The 24,694-nt window shown below is 36.4% G+C and overlaps 2 protein-coding genes across 3 annotated transcripts in view; one reads left to right on the plus strand and one right to left on the minus strand.

The window, feature by feature from the left end:
- The window catches only part of abhd2a (abhydrolase domain containing 2, acylglycerol lipase a), a 52,346-nt gene extending 51,521 nt beyond the window's left edge, over positions 1–825 (plus strand). The window contains exon 13 of the mRNA XM_087259009.1: positions 1–825. This exon is cut by the window's left edge and continues 1,889 nt beyond it. The gene's annotated coding sequence lies outside the window, so the exon portion shown is untranslated.
- A 5,146-nt stretch (positions 826–5,971) lies between these two features.
- Positions 5,972–23,672, minus strand: rlbp1a (retinaldehyde binding protein 1a). 2 transcript variants are annotated; one of them, XM_087258993.1, is made up of 8 exons: positions 23,485–23,672; positions 22,077–22,117; positions 21,680–21,808; positions 19,185–19,389; positions 13,009–13,187; positions 12,160–12,318; positions 9,128–9,238; positions 5,972–7,616 (listed from the first exon to the last, which is right to left on the minus strand). In XM_087258993.1, exons 2-8 carry the CDS (start codon positions 22,083–22,085, stop codon positions 7,470–7,472), a joined length of 939 nt encoding a protein of 312 aa, XP_087115119.1. In that variant the 5' UTR covers positions 22,086–22,117; positions 23,485–23,672; the 3' UTR covers positions 5,972–7,469.
- Between the last annotated feature and the right edge of the window lie 1,022 nt (positions 23,673–24,694).

Consider the following 24,694-nt stretch of genomic DNA (forward strand, 5'->3'; position numbering starts at 1 on the left):
TAAATATATAATCATAAATCAAAAATACCAATAATTATTAAATAAAAATAAATAATTCAGAAAAAAAAGAAATAAAAATGTTTTTGGTATGTTAATGCTAATTTGGCACATTTTTTCTCCCAGTGATGTTTTACTGTATTGCATTGAATTTAATACCATAAATTAGCAGAAATTATATATTATTATTATTATTTAATATATTATTAGTATTATTATAGATTATATATATTGTGTGCAATGTTAATTAAATGTTGAAAAATAAGTCATTAAATATATCATTAGAAATTTAAAAATAAAAATCATTATAATTAAAGAAATAATGCAGAGAATAAGAAATAAATTGTTTTTGGTATCTTAATGCTTATTTGACATGTTTTTCCCCCTGTGATGTTTTACTGTATTGCATTGAATATAATACCATAAATTAGCTTAAATTAAAGCTAATTTAAGAGATCTCATCAAATACATAGAGAATGAGGCTAATTTATGATCATAATATCTGGATGTGTCAATGAAAATATTAAGTGATCCTTAACAACCGGCTCAGTTTTATTGGGATATAAATATGACCAATGCTTTTGTGAGATTGACTCGGCTGACTTGCTAAACCACACACGGCGAGCTTCACTGTACATAACTCGAGACTCTCAGAGAAGTGAATGTTATGCAGGCACTGTGTGCTTATGAATATGACCGACACGCCGTCTTGACTTTCCATCACTATCTGGTCTGGTTTAAGCACAGTCCGAACCGTTTTAAAACCAACTAGACCTTTTCCAGTCCACTATACTGTAATACGACATTAAAACAAAACTCGTTTTTCAATCCACGTCACCTTCATTGTAGATTCAGGGTTTTTTTGTTGTTGAGCACTTTCATGTAACATTTGCCATATGATGCATTGTTATAATTAAAAAAAAAAAAAAACTAGGAAAAAAAGAGGAAATCGCCAGCAAAATGATCCCTCTTTTGATCATCCTGTAATTTACGGGATGTCCCATTAAGAGCACTACGAGTTTGTTTCTGCAGTATTGACTGTGTTTGTGGACCTCGTGTTGATTTGGGACCCGGTGGGAGACAATAGTGCATTTATTTTCATATTTTTTAGGCGCTTGTCTCTGAAAACTGGTTACTTGGGAGATTTGAGTTGTTGTTTTTTGCGTTATATACTTCCGTTTTCATGTTTTGTGCAATTGTTATGGGTTTCTTTAGTCTTGGATTCAGGAGATTTTTTGTTGTCTTCTAGAATATTTCATTGTTGAGGGGAAATATGAGTAAATTTGAAGGGAACTTTAGGACTTGTGTTTCCAAAGAGCTGTACTGGAGATTCTCACAGTGGTTAAGTGGTTTGTTTCAGGGAAGCCATGCAGCATATAAAGGGTAATCTCACATGATGTCCAAGTTATCTTTCCTTTTGCTTCGAGTAAATTGTCTTTATTAAAATTGTTGCAGTTATTTTCGTGAAAGTAAGCACTTTTTAAAGCACTTTTGCAATATTTCTTATTAAAACAATTAGAAACTCTATTTAAAATAATCATTTTGTCAGCAAGATTATTTCTTTGAGTTTTTAATATTTTAAAAAGATTTTCCATTATTATTATTATTATTATTATTATTATTATTATTATTTTGTTTTTTTCTTACAGTAAAAACAAAATTGTTTAAATTGGGACTTTTTGACTTTTGGTTTTGTTTAGCGTTTTGGTTTTTTGTTTTGTTTGTTTGTTTTTGTGTAGTGTTTTTTTTTTAGTTTTGGTTTTGTTTAGCGTTTTGTTTGTTTTTGTTTAGTGTTTTGTTTGTTTTTTTAGTGTTTTTTGTGTTTTTTTTGTTTTGTTTTGTTTTGTGTTTTTAGTGTTTTGTTTTGTGTTGTTTTTTTAGTTTTGTTTTTAGTTTTGGTTTAGTGGTTTTTTTTTTCTTTCGTTTTTTGCATTGTTTTAGTTTCATGTTTTGCTTTTTTGTTTTGTTTAGTTTTTTGTGTATTTTGTTTTTTGTTTTGTTTTGCTTTTTGTTTAGTGTTTAGTTTTTTCTTTTGTTTTTTTTTTAGTTTTTTGTTTTTGTTTTATTTAGTTTTTTGTGTTTTGTTTTGTGTGTTTAGTTTTTTATGTTTTTGTTTGTTTTTTGTTTTGTTTTTGTGTTGTTTTTATTTTGTTTTGTTTTACATTTTTTTCCCTTTTTTTCAGTGTAACAGTATTTATCTTTAGTATTTGTTTTTGTATGTATATATATATATATGTGTGTGTGTGTGTGTGTGTGTGTGTGTGTATATGTATATATATATATATATATATATGGATGCAAAAGTATCTAAATGCCATCAGAAACCTTCCTAAATTATGAAAGTTTTTCTATTTTTTCCTTGTGTAGTTTCAAATATTTTCACTGGTATGATGTTGAATAGGTTATTTTCATTGCCTTTAAAGTCAAATAACAGCATATAAACATAGAAGTCTGAGAAAATGCTTCAGATTTCAGATGGCATTTAGAGGTTTATATACAGTATATATATATATATAACTGAGAGTGAAATATAATTGTATTTTATTTGGGTTGAAATATAACTTGGACATTTCTTGGTGGTGTGTTGTGAGATTGCATCTTTATTATCATCATGCTGGCGCTGAATATTAAGATATATAAAAAAAAAGAATCCAAGGGAAAACTCAAAAGACCAAAAGAGCAGTCAGATAACCTGTGTAATGTTCAGTCTATTGTTTTTCATTAACAGTTTATCACTGATTTCCAGAAGCCCTTAGTTAGTTAAACATTGTGCATTTCTAACACGCGTAACTGCCTTCATTATTAATGTTTATTAGTCAACAGTAATGCTTTTTAAAGGAGAAATTGTCAACAGCACATTCAGTGTTAGAAGCGTCAAAAAACAATTAGCAGTTGAACAGCGCCTCCTGTAGACGATCAGGCATAATGACAGTCAAATTAATATAATAACATCCAGCGATTTAGTTTTTTTTTTTTTTTGGTTAGACTGAGAGATTTACTTAATGATTTATCTGTCTCAGTCTCTGTATTGGGTGTTGTTTTACCTCTTGAATCTCGTGTCCTAAAAGTTAGTCTGACGGGATCTGGTTTGGCCTTTTTTACACCAGCAAAAAGTCGATCTCTGCTGTAACTTCATCCAGTTTGCCTTTCACAACGTCTCCCACTTACTTTAATGTATTTTTTATTTTTTGCACAGAAAACACTGCTTATGTTATTTGTTTTGTATTTGTCATTATTTTTGTTCTCTCGTATGTACAGAAAGATATGCTAGTTTGAATGTTTGCGTCATATCACCACATCTTATAACAGATAAATGGTTAAATGTGTTTAATTGTAACATGGTGATGGTTTATTATGAAAACCAGGGAACAGCTACTTGTTTGACGATCAGCAATAATGCTTTTTCTCCTTTTCTCCAGCCAAACCAAGACAGATAAGTTAAAGAAAGCATCGTGTCAAATGGAGTTTAGAGAAACTGCTTTCACGCTGCAGTCCTATGTAGGAATCAGAAAACGAAAGGCCATATATCTAAAAAATAAAATAAAAAAGACAAGAATAGTCTATTTGCAGAATAGAGAGGAGATAATTGGCTCTGTTTTCAGGTTGACACTGCCCAACGTCACTGTAATCACACATTTAAAGGATTATTTCAGTCTAAAAATCACTTCCATTCCTATTTCTCATCAGTTTATTGTGTTTGATGGCTGGTTGTTGAATGTGTCTTTTTATTTTTTTCACGACCTCAAAACCCCATGCAGCATAATATCTCAATCACTGGTGTGTTTCTGATTTGCAAAACCAATGGTGTGTGATTGAATAATTTATTATTACCAGAATGGTTATAGTGTTCCAGAAATAAATTATTTTCTTGTTTAAAAAGCAAACTTGCTGTTATGTGATTATTTTTTTTTCTCCAGTGAAAATTGTTCTACATCTTAATTTTATTTGGGGTTTTTGCCTAGATATTAAGTAGTTTGAATTGCACTTCAGTTTCCACCTCAGTTAAGTAGCTGTTACCATCCTAAAGGCTGATTTATAGTTCTGTGTCAAGCGCACACGTATGCTCCGGTGCAGCCTTCACGCGGTTGCATAGCCCTCATCGTGGCTGACACAGATGCTCACGTGTACCTCTTAAAAAATTTAACTACTCGTCGCAACAAGATTGAAGCTAGATCTGATATGGTTGGGGCTGAAAGTTAACTAGAATTATTTATATTATTTATTTATTGTATTTTATTAACGTCTATTCCAACCCTAATCCAACCGTTACAGTAATGTAAAAATAGTTGTACCGAGTTTTATTTGTTATCTATTAAATTACCTAATAAATTGTATTTTTTAACACCTACTCCCAACCCTTGACAGAACCGTCACAATACTGTAAAAATATTAACTATTGTTATACGGTGTCATTAAAAAATGGTGCTATATTAATCTGCATATTTCCGCGTATGTCTTCCTTCGTATTCCGCATATACGGCCACATATCCAATCTAGAATTTACCTCGCAACAACGCATAGCGCAAGCTCTGTGATTGGTCAGCTTTGTATTCATGACCAGTGCAGGCGGGACCGAGAGCCACCCAAACCCAATGAAGCGAGTGTTTACAAGTGTCGAGTCTCGTGTAGGAGCTCCAGATGGAAACTTTTGTTCTATGTTTACCTTATGATTAAAGTTGCTGCATGTCTGAATGAGAGAGTTTGAGCCACATATACGTTAAGGTAGTGTTCAGAAAAAATCAAAACACCAGCGAAGAAACTCTACACAGAAGAACATGAACAGCTACCGCCAGCTAGCGTTTCGGAAGAGTTATTGCAGAGCAACACAAACAGCACACAGAAGTATAAATGCCCAGCAACACTCAAGGCATGCGGCGTGGGTCACGCCGATCAGTCGAAGCAGAAGTATAAAACAGCCTCAAAAATGCTTATTTAAACTGCAATATTAACATTTGTGAATAAAAGCACTTTCATTTCAAAGAGTCAAAAAGAACAAAATAGTCACTTCCTGATAAACTGGGATCAAATATTAAAAAGAAAAGATGCTCGAGACAGTTCTGGAAATAATAAAAATGAGCTTCTTTGATGACAGACTATGACTGAGGGATTTTATAATGACCGAAATAACATTTCAAGATGATTTACCTTGACTATGTCCACTGGTTCGTACATTATCGCTGTACAATTGCACCTATTTTTGTTATAATGTGAACTGTTAAAATAAAATTGCTTGTTTCCATCAAAGTTTATGCATACTTGTCGGCGCCAATGGTGTAGTGGTTCGAGCATCGACATTCGACATATGCACGACCCAAGTTTGATTCCCTCCTCAAGGTCCTATGTGATCCTTCCCCTCTCTCTGCTCTCCACGCTTTCTTGACGAATGACGATACTCTTTACTGTCCTATCCATTATAGGTGAAAACCCTGAAACATTATTAATAAAGAAAAAAGTTTTATTCACATTTTTTTTTCTTATTGGATAAAAAGTTTAGCCTACTCCATGGAGGACCTTTTTTTTGTTTGTTTCTTTTGCAAATTTTGCCATTAACATTAAGCATTTTTATACGATATTATGAAATCACATAAAAAACAAGTTGATGGAAACAGTTAGTCAGTGTAGTGGTTGCTCAAAACCCTGATACTTCAAACTAACTGAAATTACATAATTTTTAACAAAAAAAAAAAGAAAGAAAGGGTGAAATACATTTCTGTAACACTTTATTTAAGTTCCAATACTCCTATTTTGCTAGTGGCTTATTACCTGTCTATTAATATGATATTTACTGTTTGTTTGTTCCATTAAGTACATATTCTGCATGATCTTATTGTACGTCCCTAATACTCAAACCCAACTACCTTACCTATTAATCTGCAGCAAATTAGAAGTTTGAGGCCAAAGTCCAACCCAGGCTCATTACGGATACGTACCCCAGTATACATCTCTGGAGAGTGCGAAATATATCCCAGGAGTCTGTTTTCTTTTTTTTTTTTTTTTTTTTTTTTTTTTTTTGCAGTTTTTGTTTTTCGCAAATCTGCCAGAGGCCGCTGTGTACGCTTTTTCATCTCTCAAATTTCTCTCGCAAGAGCCATTCTATCCACGAGAGTGAAAGTAGATAATGAGAGGCCTTCTTTCTCATTCTCACTCTGCAGATGCTCTGTTTAACTGTTTTCTTGCTAGTGAGACACTTAGTTTTTCCATTTACAAAGCCATCATGTAAATAGCAATTGCATCATGGCGCGAAGCAACTGAAATCTTAAAGGGAATGGGAGATGAGACTCTGATTGGTTTATTCTCAAAACACACCTATAACTCATAAAGAAAATAAGCTCAACCCTTTTAGACCATGCGCCACGGCGCAAAGTGGATTTTTCCGTACATATATTGGCAAAAGTGGATTCTGACACGCCCCTAATGCGTTTGCGCCCTGCGTTTTGCACTTTGCGCATGGATCTCCAACATAGAGCCCAAAATGTCAGAGATGAAAGATTTTGTTTTCTACAGGTGGTTTGTCAAGCCCACTCACCAGTGTGAGGCATGCTCAGTTTAGGGTTGTTGTGTGGTGAGGTGTGGGAATAAACATCAGTGCATAGTGCTCATGAACGTGCGCAATATACTGACACTGAGGAGAAGAAACTGTTGAATACATTTTTTTTTTATGTGCACACCAAAGTATTCTCATGTCTTGAAAAAAATAACAACTGAAGGCATATTGTCTGTTTCGAGGATTTGCTTTTTTTGGTATTTTTCTTGACGTTGAACGAGTCGGGAGGATGAGGGAGCTCTCCGATTTCACCTAAAGCATCTTAACTTATGAAGATGAACGAAGGAATCAGGGGTTTGGAATGACATGATGGTGAGTAATTTTCAGTTTTGGGGGAACTAACCCCTTAACTCCCACTGTTAATCAGTTAGATGTGTACTTGAATTTTTGTTGTTTTTTATGGAAACGCTGTGCTTTAGTATGAATATTGAATATGAGACCTACAAAATGATGAACCATTTGGCCATTTTATTGAAAATGTCAATTAGACTCGACAGGCTGGAAAACCAATATGGGTTAAAACGACGTCCACAACATCTACTTCACACAACATTCAGTCTAAAACTTTTTCCTTGGTTAAGGCTTGTAATCAAGTTTATGCATTTAATTCTCTACTACACTTATTTTGAACACATGACTAGTACAAAACACTATATAAACTCGACCACCATTTTCAAGGCAGAGAATGAAAAACTCTTCAGCAAAGTTTCTTTTAAAAAACAATAACAGTAAGAATTGTAAGTATCGGCAAGTGAAATGTGCAATATTTCATCTCTACGATACTGTTCTGCGATCTGCTCATAATACTTTCATGGTAATAAGGCAGTTAAAAATGTTAAACTATACATCTGTAAGGCTTTCATCCATATAGTTTCTATTAAACGTCTGAATCATACGTTCATCAAAATACTTGTGTTGTGTGGGTCATTTAAAGGGCTGTGTCTTCAGATCCGAACAGTTTGATGGCTGTTTCTCTGCCGTCACAAGCGGGACCCGTTCCATCGAAATCTGGAGGAAGGATTTCAGCTCCGAAGTCCCGCAAGTAGCCATCTAGCTCGTCTCCATGAACAAAAACCTAACGGATTAACATCAAGAAAGTGGTGCATATCTTTAGTTGTGTCATTTCAATATGGTGTTCATTTTCTTGTCAGCTTAGTCCCTTTATTAATCCGGGGTCGCCACAGCGGAATGAACCGCCAACTTATCCAGCAAGTTTTTACGCAGCGGATGCCCTTCCAGCCGCAACACATCTCTGGAAAATTCAATATGATGTGATTATATTCAACGTACACTGTAAAACCCAACAGTCAACTTTATCAAAAGAAATGAGTGTAGTTAACTCAAAATTGACTGAAAGGTAATTCTACTCATTTGAAAAGAGTTTTGAACTCAGTGTTGAAGGTAATGAGTTAATTAAATACCTCATTACTTCAACCTAAATGGAGTAAGTTCACAGTACTCATATAGATTAGTTTTTGTTTTTTTAACTCAAATGGTGTGTTTCCTCAAAGAGTTTGAGTTGCCTTAACTTATTGAGTTTTACAGATCTCAGCTGGTTTGAGTTCTCTTCATTTATTGGGTTTTACTGTGCTCAAATTGCTTCATTTACTCAAATGAATTAAGTTCACAGCACTCATTAGGATTAGTTGTGGAACTTAAATGGTTTGTTGCAATCATTTTCCTCTAATGGTTTGAGTTACCTTAACCTTTTGGGTTTTACAGTGTAGAAGAAACTGGTTTCAAATCAATCCAGAGAAATCAATAACAAGGTATAAACCTAAAGTTCTAAGAAAGAAAATATTGCAAGATGTAAATAGTATTCTATAAAAAAAATGAAGAATTGTAGATTTTATGTCAGAATTTTAAGTAAAAATTCAGTAAAAAAAGATGTCTCAAGAAAATTGAGAATTCCGAGGGAAAATAAAAAAACTGAAAATGAAGCATTAAAATTACAAGAAAAAGATTATATCACAATTATGAGATGTGAACTCACATAAACATATGAATAAACATCACAATGAAATAATACATCATATGAAATAAACATCACAAAACTCCTTTAATAAATCTTTTTAGGGTAGACTTGAATGAAGTATCAGACCCTTTATTTACCAAAAGAGTAAGTCTTGTGTATCTAGAAAACGTATTCTGTTAAACTGGAAAAAGGAAAGCCCTCCAACATTTAAATTATTTAAAAACATTATAAATGACACTCTGTGGCGTCACCGTGGCGCAGTGGGTAGCACAATCGCATCACAGCAAGAAGGTTGCCGGTTCAGCTGGTTCAGTTGGCATTTCTTTGTGGAGTTTGCATGTTCTTCCCGTGTTGGTGTTGGTTTCCTCCGGGTGCTCGGGAGTCCAAAGATATGCTGTACAGGTGAATTGGGTAAGCTAAATTGGCCGTAGTGTATGTTTCCTAGTGATGGGTTGTGGCTGGAAGGGCATCCCTTGCGTAAAACGTGCTGGATAAGTTGCCGGTTCATTCCGCTGTGGTGACCTCTGATTAATAAAGGGACTAAGCTGAAGGGAAATAATAAATGTGAATAATCAGACTCTTGATCGTGAGCTTGTGTCTCCGTCACTCACCCTCTCCAGCAGTTTGCTCTTCATGAAGGGCTTCACCACGTTGTAGGTGGTCGTGAAGTACCAGGGCTGGTGGATCACGTGCACAGCCTTAAACCGGGCAGGAAAAGAGTCCTGAATCACACAGACAACACAAGCTTTATGTGCGAGAGAGTCAGGAATTCATCTTCTTATTAGGGGTTTTAACAATTTGGGTTTCACAAAACGTCATTAGTTTAATACATGACGATGAGAAATGAGATTATAAGTGTAAAAGGTGTACTTTAATTTTGAATGGTGACACCCACAGACATGGTCACCAAATATTATTCTGAGGTAAGACTTTCTCATTTCAGTTGTCAAGGGTTTTACAAATCAATCTATTGAAGTAATCAATTAATTGCTCGTCATTTTTTGTAACATTTAATTAGTTATTTTTAAAAAGCTTTGTTTTTATTATTAATTTTGAGCTTAAAATCATTGGCTATAGACAAATGACCAGTTTGTAAACATTCAGGATACGCGCGCAGCGAGATTGCAGATTAAAACTGAGAGCGCTAACATTTACAGAGAGGGAATGACATCCGATGCGGTACAGAGTTTCCTGTTGTATTAGAGATAAGTTATTATGATTACATAGTATATATATATATATATATATATATATATATATATATATATATATATATATATATATATATATATATATATATATATATATATTATTTACATTTCAGCGTATTATAAGAGCTTGTCACCCAATGATAAGCAGAGTTATTCAGCAAAATTAATGTTAAAGTGAGCGGCGTTCGTCTGACAGGTCCATTTGCGATAGCACCCTCCAGATGGATATTGGATAAGAAGAAATGGCCAAGCATCCAGGCCCAAATACACAACTATCTCACTGAAACTCCAAGGGATTTTACAAGAGAGAAGTTAAAGGCCTACAAGTCTATGAATGCCAACAATTTTGTTCTGTGTGGTCATGTGCAGGAAATAATGATCCAACAGTTTCAAAATTTTGTAGTGCTAAAAACCGAGGTTCTGTCTAGCCAAAGACCAGGAAAGAAGACGGAGCTATACAAGGCCTGGGTAATTAATCATCAGCAAGCAAAACAACTGCCTTCTGACAGCGAACTGCACCTGTACGGCAGGGTATGTGAACTTACATTCTTACATTTCATTCTGAGCATTCAGTATCTGCAGTTTAATTCAACATATTGAACTGTTTTTGCTGAAACCATTGGTGCAATCAAAAACAAGTAATGTGTATGATCCAGCATAACATGAACTTACCTGATATAACATGAGAACTGCAGAGTCGAGCATTTTTAATCAGGTCCTCACTCCATTCAGCTCTTATGATGGCTGCTAGCTAAAGACGTCTGCGGTTGGCATTAAAAGCAGTGTGGTGTACGGTAAAATTTAAGTTTTGTATTTTTAGACTTTCGATTTTGGCATCCTATACCACATGTTTGCTATTGTGACCGATCTTTAATGCAACTGGAATGCGTGGTTGAACCTGTGTGATGTAGGTTGGTAATTCCTCTATACTTATGCATTACAGGCTTACATTATAGAGAGAAATGACAGAGGAACCGAGACTGCAGTCAGAACATGATGCAGATCAAGAAATGAACAAAAACAATAAGCCCAATACAAAATTTCATAATACTGAAATATAGAATAAATATCAGATGGTAATTTCGGTTTATTTTCCTAATGAATAAACAGCTCTCGTTAATATTTTAGCATGCTTTCACTTTCGTATCTAATATGAAACGTACATTTACCGTTAATGAAATATTAATTCTCTCTTCATATAGCCATATGGTTATTATTATTGTGATATAGACCGGTTTGTTAGTTTGATGGATTGTTTTGCTTTCTTACTACAATCGATCCGCTCCAGAGCTCGTTCCAATCGAGGCGAGACCTCATTCAGGCCATCTCGGACCGATTGTTTTGGCGCAGATCAGAGCATGATTGCTGGAATCACATACACCAAATGAACCGAGCTTATGGGGCAAACGCACCATGTTCCAAAACAAACGTCTAGGTGTGAAAGCACCCTAAACATGCGCAGCCTTGTTTGATGTTTGACACTATGTTTTTACTTAAACAATTTTTTTAAAACAGCTTTTTTTTTGCTCATTTTATAGTTGACCAGTTGAGTTTTACCATTTTTGAATCCTTTCAGCCAATATCCGGATCTGGCAGAAGCACTTTTAGCTTAGCTTAGCATGAATCATTGAGTTGGATTAGACCAGTGGTTCTTAAACTGTGGTATATGTACCAGTAGTGGTACGCAGGCTTTCTTCTAGTGGTATGCGGAGGAATCGCTGAATAATAAAAGAAAATGAACACACTTTGAACCATTTGACGCAAACGATAACACGTTACATACAGCAGTTTTCTTTTTACTTTTGAAAAACAGTACCATTTTTAATTAACTTTTAAAATCTCATTTTAATTTAAATGTTACATTTTTTTGTTTGTTTTTTTGCTTTTATCTGTAATCACAGGACTGTTAATGTACTATTTTTAATGTTTTAAGTGGATGATGACAATAATAAATATTTTAGTTAAGAATTAATCTGCATTTTTTTGCCTACTACGCTACCGTATTTCAATACTGGAATACTGGTCATTATGGTGGTACATGGAGAGACATTTTTTTCTGAGGTGTTACTTGGTGAAAAAAAGTTTGAGAACCACTCAATTAGACCATTAGCATTTTACTCAAAAAATGTAAAAAAAATAAAATAAAATAAAAATAGAAAAGTCCTATTTAAAGCTTGAATCTTCTGTAGTTACATTGTGTACCAAGACTGATGAAAAAATGAAAAGTTCCTATGCCTAGTTCTAGTTCCTATTTTCTATACTCTCATTCTGGCGTAATATTTAAGCAATTTTGCTGCCGTACACCTTGTGTATACGTTTGTTGTGTATACACACCATCTAGTGGTGAACAGTAACCATAACATATCTTTAAGACTATTATAGCACCCCAAAGAATTGATTTTGATTTCATGGGAACTATTGAAAGCTCTCACCTGTAACATGTCCACCATCTTCTTCAGCTCGGTGTGTTTGATTCCAGATGCGTGCTGCATCGTGAAGCCCTTGAAGTTCTCAATGAGGACGAAGCCGTTGATTTGGGTCTCTTCGTTTTCTAGAAGTTTCTCAAGGATTACACAGTAGGCACGCAGGGTCTGTGACAGGGTTGAGACAGGGTTATCATGAAAAAGATTTATGCCACTTGTATTAAAATGTAATCTGACAACAATAATAAATTCACTGACAGAATGTAAAAATAAATTAAATTAAAATGAAATTAATAAGTAGTAAAAATTGTTTTGGTAATGCTTTACTTTAAAATATGACCGTTTGCTTCCATGATTGGAGTCGTGGTCCTTGTGTTGACGTCAACCCGAGGGCTTCCATAGCAACTGTATATTAATATATTTAACCATGCCTCTCTCACCGTTAGTTTGCTATGAGAAAATGATGCGCAAAATAAAGCCCCACACCTCCTACTCAAGGAATTTTTCACAGTATTTCCAATAATATTTCTTCTTCTGAAGAAAGTCTTATTTGTTTTATTTACTAAAAGCAGTTTCTAATTTTTATTAAACCATTTTAATGTCAATATTATTAGCCCTATTTATATATATATATATATATATATATATATATATATATATATATATATATATATATATATATATATATATATATAAAGCAATATTTTTTTTCGATTGTCTACAAAGCTAATAATTCTGACTTCAACTGTATGTCAACATATTGAAGTCTCTGCAACTTCCGATTCACCCAGACTTTCACAGTTTAAAAAGAATGGCTAGTGTATGTGTAAATGTGGTTGTATAAATCCTCAGCCGTGCCTCATCAAAGGTGACCTCCTCCAGGTCCCAGTTGTCGATGTTGAAGAGCAGCACCACTCGGCCGTTCTTGTCTCTGGTGGAGAGGATTCGTGGGTAACCGGCTTCAATAGTGCTGCGTACGGCCTCCGGGGTTAAATTCTCAAACAGCTCAGGATAGTCTCGCCGAAAACGCACATATCCTGACAAAAATGAATGAGTTAGAGTGTGAAAAACTGTAGACTATACTCATGATCTGTAGAATGTAAAGCAAGATTTGCTCTTGACATTTGTGGGGACATACATCCTGGACAGCAAAAATTGTTTTGCGCTTTTAAAAAAACATGAAATAAGTACTAAAGTGTTTATTTTATATTATTATTACAAATAACAATCACGTCCCATGCTGCAAAAGTCAGTTTACTTGGCTTTACTGCTGACAGGCTTTGAGGAGCTATGAATGTAAAGAAATTTAGATGGTCATTTATTTATTCGTTCATTTTCTTCTGATTTTTCTGGGGCCAGGTCACGTGGGCGGCAGTCTTAGGAGAGAACTCCAGACTTCCCTTACCCCAGACACTTCCTCCAGCTTCTCTGGGGGGGATCCCAAAGTGTTCCCAGGCCAGCCGAGACACTTAGTTCCCTCCAGTGTGTCCTGGGTCTTCCCTGAGGCCTCCTCATGGTGGGACATGCCTGGAACACCTCCCTAGGTTGGCGTCCAGGAGGCATCCGAAACAGATGCCCGAGCCACCTCTACTGACTTCTCTCGATGTGGAGGAGCAGCGGCTCTACTCCGAGCTCCTCCAGGGTGACAGATCTCCTCATCCTATCTATCTCAAAGCTCATGACCAAAGGTGAGAGTAGGAACGTAGATTGATCCGTAAATCAAAAGCTTTGCCTTTCAGCTCAGCTCCTTCTTTACCACAACAGACTGGTACATCGACCACATTACTGCTGCCTCTGCACCAATCTGCTTGTCAATCTCATGCTCCATCCTTCCCTCACTCGTGAACAAAACCCCAAGATACTTGAACTCCTCCACCTGGGGGAAGGACTTTCCTCTAACCTGGAGATATTAATCTTTTTCCGGGGGAGCACCATGGCCTCGGACTTGGAGGTGCTGATTCTCATCTCATTTGTGTCACACTCGGCAGCAAACCGCCCCAGTGCATGCTGAAGCTCCATGTTTGATGAAGCCAACAGAACCACATCATCTGCGAATAACAGAAATGAGATCCTGTGGTCCCCGAACCGGACCCCCTCCAACCCAAGGCTGCGCTTTGAAATTCTGTCCATAAAAATTCCAGATTCCAATTCTCGAATTCCCTTTAGAAAGATGTGTGACGCAATTTAACAGTTTTATCCTGATTATTGTTTCTTATAATCCTGGAGGCCAAAATCTAAACCTAATTTCGCTTAATTGCACAGCCTTGCTTGATAGTATTACGTTGAACTCGTATCGAACTTGACTTTCAGACTGTGCACGTGTTACTAAGGGTTGCTTGAGCATTAGTTTATTTTGAAGTCGATTCAATTATTGGTTGGGACATTTCAGTAATTGGTAGATATTGGTGGGTACACATCCCCTCCATCCATTTCAGTTCTACCAAAGTATCTGGATTCAGCCTTTATGATGCAAGCTGAGATTGTCTGACCGTGTCAGACACAATGCACTCAAATGAAGCGAGTGACATCACTGTGATGGGTTGGGTTGGGAGGGGGGTTAGGTGAGCCCATTAAAAAGCAATGGATGCAGCTCAGATTGCACTGCACCTCTGCACCCAGACCCCTCTCAATTCTACGCCCTTGATGTAAAGGAAAATGTCAATTATACTGCAAGAAATGCTTTTCTTACTTTTCTTATGATTTTTTGCCTTATTCAAAAAAAAACTTAAATCTCGAAGCATTTTCTAGACGAGCAAAAGTTGTTTTGAGAAATAATATGCCAAAACTAAGCAACTTTTTCCCCCTACAACAAGCAAAATAATCATACGTCAAAAGGAAAAACAAGACTATTTTGCTTACCCCGTTGGCAGATTATTTAGCTTGTTTTAAGGTAAAATTTAAGGTAAAACTAAATTTTTGGCGTATTATTTCTTATAACGAGACAGTATTTTTTGCCTCTCTATAAAATGCTTCTTGATTTACAGATTTTTTAATATTTGGACTATCAATAAACAAACAATCAACGTAAGAAAATCATTTATTTTCAGTGTAATGAGACCTCTTGACTTTCAGAAGAGCATTTAATATGTCAGTAAATTTGCCATAAGATCAAAGTCAAATATTACAGACATCAGATTCTTCAAAGACCAAATCATCTGAGCTGCCATAATAATACTTTTTTTCTGGTGGGGAGGTTTCAACTTTAATGGATAAGACAGCATAGAGAGAAGACAATAAAGCATTAGGAGCAGAGAGAAGGGAAACGGATCAGCAAATGACCACATCGATGCTCAAATTCAGGGGTGTACAACTCCATTTAGCTCAGCGGCCACATGGAGGAAAAATCTATTTTCAAATGGGCCGGACTAGTAAAATCACGGTATATATATAACTTAAAATCAACAACTTCAGATTGTTTTCTTTGTTTTAATATTATTAACATAAAGCTGGAGCCTGAGGACAACACAATCTCACAAAATTCATAAATTTTTGATTTAGTGGCTAATTCATATGAATTCCTACAATCTCATTCGTACATTTTACTATTAATTACTTATCCACTAATGATGGTTGGGTTTAGGGGTGTGGTTGGGTGCCACGCCTCCGTTTCCTCTTGAGAACACCTCAGTGTTGTATGGCAGGGCATAGATGTGGTCTTTCTCTCTCATAGATATATACACTAGATATCGCATAGGGACTCTGAGCATGCGTCAATAGCGCCGCCACATTGGTACAGTGCTCCCAGGACAAACGTCATTCAACCGCACTAGTCAAGACAGTGTTATTACATGAAGATGCAGGACTTTAGCGCTGTCTACGGGTGTAGTAACGAAAAAACAAAGCACAAAGGCAGAACATTTCATAGGTAAGATTACGTTTTTTTCTGTTTTTGAATGTTCTGAACTTTTGTGCTAATCAGGTAACGTTATTGATGATAACAGTCACTTACTGCATTCACCATATGGCAAAGCAGCTCCAACTCGCACTAAACACTCGGCTTATGCTAGTTTTGTTGAATAAAATCAGCAAACAATGCAAAAGAAATATGACAACGAGATGCTGCGCAACCAGAAACTTGTATTATTGTCGGCTAACGTTAGTGAAAGAGTCGTTCGGGGGATTCATTCACAAACGAATCGCTCCCTCCGTCAGTATGAGAAGTGAAAGCAGTTGAGGGGCTGTGTTTCAGGACATGATTAGATCAAATTTAACAGGGAGGGTGAATAGTACATTTCTGTACACACAAACACAAGCTTTTTGTCAGGAATGCCCGTGCGGTCACTGATCCATCAATGTAGAAAAGTGATGTAAAATTATAAGTTGCGTAATTAGAAAAAAAATGTACATAATAACATCCAGGAAAACTCCCGATCACAGATATATGTGTATATGTGTATATCTCTGGCTTCAGATGGCCACAGTCCTCCACTGTACCTTGGTCCAGCATTCATTTCAAAGGAGCACTACCCTGTAGCAAGATGGCGGCGCTATTGACGCATTCCGTCCAATAGACAACAATAGGCCAGGCGACATCTAATGTATATATCTATGTTTCTCTCTGAGCAGGCTGTCACACTGATGCTGATTCAGGCATATGAATTGAATGAAATTACCAGTTTGCAATAGCATCATTCAGTGGACACAATTGGAACAGCAGTTTCTTTTATCCTTTACAGAATCATCTCGCGTCCTGGATTAAACCCATTTTCGGGCCTGATCTGGCCTGCGGGCTGTATGTTTGACATCCCTGAACTCGAGTCACCTTGAGCACTTCTTATGTGTTGACACACTTCAATTCAATTCATCTTCATTCTATAGTGCTTACACAATGTGGATTGTGTTAAAGCAGCTTAACATAGATGAAGTTCTAGTAAATTAAAACTGCTTCAGCTCCGTTTTCACAGCTGAAGTTCAGTTTAGTTCAGTGCAGTGTGATGTAAAGGTCACTGCTGAAACACTGAAGAGCAACTCCATCAATGTGTAGCTCCGCAATTCCCAAATCATGCAAGCCTGTGGCGACAGTGGCGAGGTACAAAATTCACCAATTGAGGAAAGTGAAGGAAAAAAACAGACTCAGATAGACTATAAAATTTAACCAATAGGTTATTAACAATGACATAATTTACATAAAATATACTTTATACATCTGTAAATCCTCGGTCATGTTTATTAGACGAAATGTTGATGACATTTGAAAAAAACTATGTCTATTTCAGGGCTATTCAATTAGTTTGTCATGGGGGCCAGTTCATAAAAAGCATCCTAAATAAGGGGCCGGAGAGATATGACTTGCAATATGAGTGATGACACAACAGTATATAAGAGCCCAAATGTTGTATTGTTGCTCCTTAAGACACCCACGTTGGCTTTTTCCACATTAAAATGTTAATATATTGTATTTTGAAACAAAATAATATCAGTGCAGTTTACAATAGACTTTTAATTAATTAATTTATTTATTTCTTTATTTGTTTATTTATTTATTTTTTACAAACATTCAAATGTTGTATTTCAGAGGACAACAAAAGCAGTGCATTGCTGAAGTAGCCTTCTTCTACATTCAGACACGTTCATGTTCATATGTTATGTTTTGAACTGCATAACAATTAGGGATGCAACAATTATAGATTTTGGTTGTACGATTATATAGTATGATAAATAATCATGGTTTCACGGTTGTCACGTCTTAATGTAAATTCAAGCTTTATATTAGGTAAGTATTTAAATGAAATGTTGTGGTCATCTGCAGTAATTCATCTAACATATCTTTTGTTTACATTACACTGAAAGCCATGCACAACTCTCACCACTACGGCGTGTGTCTGTACTTGCACGCAGAAAAGACGTAATAGGTAAATGAGAATGTCAATCAAAGTGTTTCTGCAGACTGTTTTTATCAAGTGGGATCATGAGAAATAGAATTAATTCATTTTTACCATTAGAGGCTGGCTATATGCACACACTGTTGCCACACAACCCAAATCCCTTATAAAAGTAATTTTTGCATAATAGGTGCCCTTTAATTTGTCTTTTACACTCACCGGCCATTTTATTAGGTACACCTTACTAGTTCCGGGTTGGACCCTTTTTTGCCTTCAGAACTGCCTTGATCCTTCATGGCATAGGTTCAACAAGGTACTGGAAATATTCCTCAGAGATTTTGGTCCATATGATAGTATCTCGCAGTTGCTGCAGATTTTTCGACTGCACATCCATGATGCTAATCTCCCGTTTCACCACTTCCCAAAGGTGCTCTACTGGATTGAGATCTGCTGACTGTGGAGGCCATTTTAGTACAGTGAACTCATTGTCATGATAAGAAACCAGCCTAAGATGATTCGCATTTTATGACATGGTGCGTTATCCTGCTGGAAGTCATCAGACCTCGGTTGTAACAAGTGGTTACTTGAGTTAATGTTGCCTTTTTATCAGCTGGAACCAGTCTGGCCATTCTCCTCTGACCTCTGGCATCAACAAGGCATTTACGCCCAGGTGTACCTAATAAAGTGGCCGGTGAGTGTATATATGCAGTGTTACAAACTACGTTTGATCAGTAATGTTTACCACAACATTCGTGAGCATGAGCTTTTTAACTGAAATCATAATAATAATACAAACAGAGTAATATTTTTTAGTCCGTCTCTGCATATTTTGCAGCATTATTGCAGAATTATGGCCCAGTTCTCATGCAGTGAGATGTTCAGTCATGTGTGTGAGTGTTTGCCATGTTTCTGTAGTCTCTCTGTGTGTGTGTGTGTGTGTGTGTATTAGAAATGTCAGCTAGTGTGAAACACACAGATGATCAAAGGCCAGTCTGTCTGTCTGTTCTCTGAGAAACACAACCTGCCCTATTTGTGCACAAAGGCTCTCTTTGAAAGTTTTGCAAACGCCCCAATTAAAGCAAAGAATTTCCCCCGTCCTGTGTCCGAGGACGCACAGATGAGGACAAAAGCACGTTTAGATGGACACAATCACACAGTCTGGCAGGGGAACAATAGAGAAAATGTGTGAATGCATGAAATGAAACACTTCACCTTTCATGAGCTCGTGTGCTCTGGCCACGTCAAACTTGCGCGCACGTATGAATCTCAGGAGTAGAGAATCAGGCTCCTTGCCGAATTTGTCTTGCACAGTTTTGGCCACCTCATCTCCTTGGCCTGCCTTGTCTTTAATCATGGCTCTGAGTTCCTTTATAGCAGACGCTCTCTTCTCATCTGTTTCGTTCAGCTCATCTTTAGCCTTTAAGATAGGAAGATCAATTTAATTTAAAGCACAACTAAAATATAATTTTTTCTAAATTTTTGGCTATATGTAAGAATACTTTTTTTGCAGATAAATCATTTCTAGTATCTTAAACGGTACATTACAGTAGGCAAAATAAGTATTTATCAGAAAACATATTTCTAAAGGTGCTGTTGACTTGACATTTTCACCCCATGTTGATCACAACCAAAATAAATCCATACATGCAAAGAAAACAAATCTAATTAGTTTACAAATTAAGTTATGTGTATTAAAATGAAATGACACAGGGAAAAAGTATTGAACACATGAAGAAAGGGAGGTGTAGAAAGGCAGTGAAAGCAGCTGAAATCTCTAGCCTGATCTCACGAGGAAACCTAAGTATTTTATGTTTCGTCAGTTTAGAGACTAATTCGAACAAATTCGTACGAGTTCAGTCGTACGAAAATATATGATTTTAAAAAGGAGGCGTGGCACCCAACCCCACCCCTAACCCCAACCGTCATTGGGTGATGAGCTAATCCTACTAAATTGTAAGAATTAGATCGTTTCTTGTGACTAAATGAAAAAGGAAAAAACGACTTTTAAACGTTTACTTTATTTTCCTTTTTTTTTTTTGTTTGTTTGAAAACGGATATGAATTGGACGGAAGAGACCCTGATTAGTAATAAAAATTATGGCTCCATTTTCATTTTCATAATATATAATCAATAGGAGGAAATAAAATAATTCTTAAAATAGTACACTTTGTTGTAGCAACTGAGCCCAATGTGTTTTTATTCTGGTCCTGCTAAAACTATTTAAAAAAACTAAACAATAAAAAAACAGTAAGTAAACAATATTAATAATAATAATAATAATAATAATAATAATTATTATTATTATTATTATTATTATTATTATTATTATTTAGGCCTACAGTAGCTCGGAAACAATCATGCAAACCAGATGCTGCTCGCAAATGGCTGTCTTTGCTCAGCATCAGGTGCACAACAGCAAGATGTTTGGTAGCGAACTAGGCATTTATTATTATTAAGATTATTATTTTGATTTTAATTATTATTATTATTACTAACATCATTATTAATATATAGGCCTTGCTCGGAAATAATCATGCAAACTAGGTGCTGCTCGGAAATGGCTATCAATGCTCAACATCAGGTGCACAGCAGCAGGACGTTTGTCAGCAAACTGACCTTATTTAATGACAAATGTCTAATAATACTGCTAATTTACATTTTTATTTAATTTATGCATACGCAGTGAATGTAAGCCTGCTAACTGATCAAATGACAGAATATGTAAACTTAGTTTATAAAAATTGGCCGTTTTCCTCATTTTCCTTTTATTGTTTGGTTTGAAAACAGATATGGATTGGACGGAAGATACCCTGATTTACTCTGACCCTAGACAACTATTCATTTCTAAGTCAGCAGCTCCCTCTTCTTATCAGCAATGCGTTTTTGATTTCTTACATGCTCTTCAACTGGAAAAGATTCAGTTCGCAATAAAGCAAAAGCCAGAACAGTCCCAGAAAGTCTGGAGCCCTTTTCCAAATTTCTTTAAGGAGACACCTATATCTTAATTGCCCTTTTTTTCTTTGTATTATTTATTTATTTAATCTTTTGTTTGTTCTTCATTATTCTTATTTTTGTTATCTTATGTTTGTATATGTTTGTGTAAATATGTGGTATTTTACCTTTTATTTAAATACTTATTGAGTGTATAATTATGTTTTTCTGATCATTTCTTGTTTGGTGAATTGTATCTGCATATATCTATATGTATCAATATTATGTATATTTTATAGTCTGATCTAGATGAACCTAATAAAAAAAAAAAAAAATTTAAATGGTAAAACTGTTTAACTTGGTTAAGTAACTATCGGTTTAATCAGGGGTGTCCAAACTCTGTCCTGGAGGGCCGGTGTCCTGCAGATTTTAGCTCCAGATTTTTTGCCTCAACACACCTGCAAGGATGTTTCTAGATAGCCTAGTAAGAGCTTGATTAGCTAGCCCAGGTGTGTCTGATTGGGGTTGGAACTAAACTTTGCAGGACTGAGTTTGGACATGCCTTGGTTAAAGTAATCCGTTATCGGCAAATATGGTCCAACCTAGCTATCCGTATCGGTAAAATCCAACATCGATAATCCAAAGACGTTATTGCTGTTTAATTCACAATTCCTAGCAATTCTTTGCAATAAACAGTGAAATTTATTAGCAATGTCTGAGTGAATGTTATTTTTACGCCATTTTGGGCTGTATTGCAGCATATGGTGCATTGATACCTTCTGTTTTGTATGATCCGGCAGTCTCATACAAGGTCCATACACTGGCCCGTGGTCTTTCACAGTCAGATGTTCAAGCTTAGCCCGTAATGCCTGCTCCTCCTCGGACACCATACGAAAACTTCCAGTCTGAGGGGATTAAAAAATGGGGAAAGAAAGCATTATAGTACATGTAGCGCTTCAACGAGCCGCAGACAAAAGGGTTTAGGGAGAACTAATCTCATGTCTACACGACTACAAGAGACCCCCTACTTTCAGACTATTTGATAATCTCCAGCACATGACCCACCAAAACACCTTGAGAAACCAGAGATTAGTTCATCCCACTGAGTGCATTTAACAACAGGGCTTAATGCACTCTTTTAAGTGCCTATTATGGAAGAGGAGGAGTACTTACAGCAGCCATGGTGCTCAGATTCTCCACGGGCTGAATGGAAACTGTAAAATAAGAAATCGTAATTCACTTAGTCCCTTATTTATATCAGGGGTCACCACAGCGGAATGAACCGTCAACTATTCCAGCATATGTTTTACGCAACGGATGCCTTTCCTGCCATAACCCAGTACTGAGAAACACCCACACTCACACTCGTACACTACAGCCAATTTAGTTCTTCCAATTCACCTAAAGGATATGTCTTTGGACTGTGGGGAAAAGCAGAGCACCCACACGGGAAGAACATGCAAACTCCACACAGAAACACAAACTGGTGCAGAAACTGGAACCAGTAACCTTCTTGCTGTGAGGCAACATTGCTAACCACTAAGCCGCCATGCCACCCTTAGTAACCCTTAGTTAGATTTTCTTTAAAATTATTGGTATTTTTAAAAATCACATGACGTAAACAGAAGCACAGAACATTCCTGAATCCACAGAGGCGTTATACTGAAAACTAAATGTGTCATTTGTTTACAGATGGAAAAACATCAATCATTTTGAGCTGCGATTGCAAATTCACACATTAAATTGCATCATGTTCTCATATCACTTCAACTCCGGGTTAATATTGAAAGATTTTTAGATTATTATTAAACATGGACACTAATAATTAATTGAGGGAAGAGATTAAATAATTAGTTGCGAATGTAAATGATCCTATAAAATTATCACCTTCTCATATTAATTCATTTTGTTAATTCATTTTCTTTTCGCCTTAGTCCCTTTATTAATCAGAGGTCGCCACAGTGGAATGAATCGCCAACTTAGGATTCCCTTCCAGCTGCAACTAAAATACTGGTAAACATCCATACATACACACACTCACACTACGGTCAATTTAAGCTCACCCAATTCACCTATAGCGCATGTGTTTGGACTTTGGGGGAAACCAGAGCACCAGGATGAAACCCATGCGAACAAGGGGAGAACATGCAAACTCCACACGGAAATGCCAACTGACCCAGCTGAGCCTCGAACCAGCAACCTTCTTGCTGTGAGGCGATGTAAATATAACTCCGTGTAAATATTTAAAGAATTTTAGATTATTAGACACTGTTAATAACTAACTGCTGAAAGAAATAAAACAATTAGAACAGCAAAGGTAAGTTGTCATATTAAATTGCACGATAGTATTAATATTATTAGAGGCTGCAGATGAAAATGTGAATAAATCTTGATACTTGCTTGACAGACTTTAAAAAGCCTTCAAGTTTGAACATTTACTATATAGATAGATAGATAGATAGATAGATAGATAGATAGATAGATAGATAGATAGATAGATAGATAGATAGATAGATAGATAGATAGATAGATAGATAGATAGATAGATAGATAGATAGATAGATAGATAAGGGCATAACACCTGTGATATTGCTTTCAATTTTAATGGTTAATAATTCAATTAATACTGCAGATAAAAGCTTGTTGTAAGCATCAGCCAATAAACTCTAAATCCAGTCTTATCCTGTGAGCTCAGACACGGAGCAAAGCGTACAGTTTTAATAAGACTAAGAGTGTGTGACTTACCTCAGCCGAAGGAGATCCAGGAGTGACTGAGGGCTCAGAGAGAGAGAGAGAGAGAGAGAGAGAGAGAGAGAGATGAGATGTGGAGTGCAGTTGATTACTGTCAGATTAACCTGTCACAGCCCATAACTCCCAGCAGAATCATCTCATCTACACCACAGACATGCAGGAGGAGGAGCTAAAGCACAAACGCAGCAGGAGGACAAATATATGTACACTCACCGGCCACTTTATTAGGTCAACTGCTTGTTTAAGACAAATTTCTAATCAGCCAATCACATGGCTACTATTCAATGCATTTAGGCATGTAGACATGGTCAAAAGGAGAAAATATCCAGTGAGCGGCAGTTCTGTGGGCGCAAATGCCTTGTTGATGGCAGAGGTAAGAGGAGAATGGCCAGACTGGTTACAGCTGATAGAAAGGCGACAGTAACTCAAATAAGCATTTGTTACAAACAAGGTGTGCAGAAGAGCATCGAATAAACAACATTTGCAACCTTGAGGCAGATGAGCTACAGCAGAAGAAGACCACACCGGGTGCCACTCCAGTCTGTTAAGAACAGGAAACTGAGGCTATAATTCACACAGGCTCACCAAAATTGGACAAGAGAAGATTGGAAAAATGTTGCCTGGTTTGATGAGTCTCCACTTCTGCTGCAACATTCAGATGGTAGGGGCAGAATTTGCTGTCAACAGCATGAAAGCATGGATCCATCCTGCCTTGTATCTACAGTTCAGGCTGGTGGTGTTGTAATGGTGTGGGGGATATTTTCTTGGCACACTTTGGGTCCATTAGTACCAATTGAGCATCGTGTCAACGCCACAGCCTACCTGAGTATTGTTGCTGACCATGTCCATCCCTTATTGACCACAGTGTACCCATCTTCTGATGGCTACTTCCAGCAGGATAACGCACCATCACATAAAGCTCAAATCATCTCAGACTGGTTTCTTGAACATGACAATGAGTTCACTGTACTCAAATGGCCTCCACAGTCACCAGATCAGGTGTGAATGTGAGAGTGTGTGGGTGTTTCCCAGTGCTGGGT

Source organism: Danio rerio, chromosome 7 (genome assembly GCF_052040795.2).
Source record: "Danio rerio strain M-AB ecotype USA chromosome 7, GRCz13ab, whole genome shotgun sequence".
NCBI classification, from domain to species: Eukaryota; Metazoa; Chordata; class Actinopteri; order Cypriniformes; family Danionidae; genus Danio; species Danio rerio.

Coding starts and splice junctions, on each gene's coding strand:
- rlbp1a (XM_087258993.1), bottom strand. Junction 13,188..19,184: donor AGCACACGAGCTCATGAAAG/GTGAAGTGTTTC, acceptor CATTTTTGTCAG/GATATGTGCGTTTTCGGCGA. Junction 12,319..13,008: donor AGGAGGTCACCTTTGATGAG/GCACGGCTGAGG, acceptor ACCCTGTCACAG/ACCCTGCGTGCCTACTGTGT.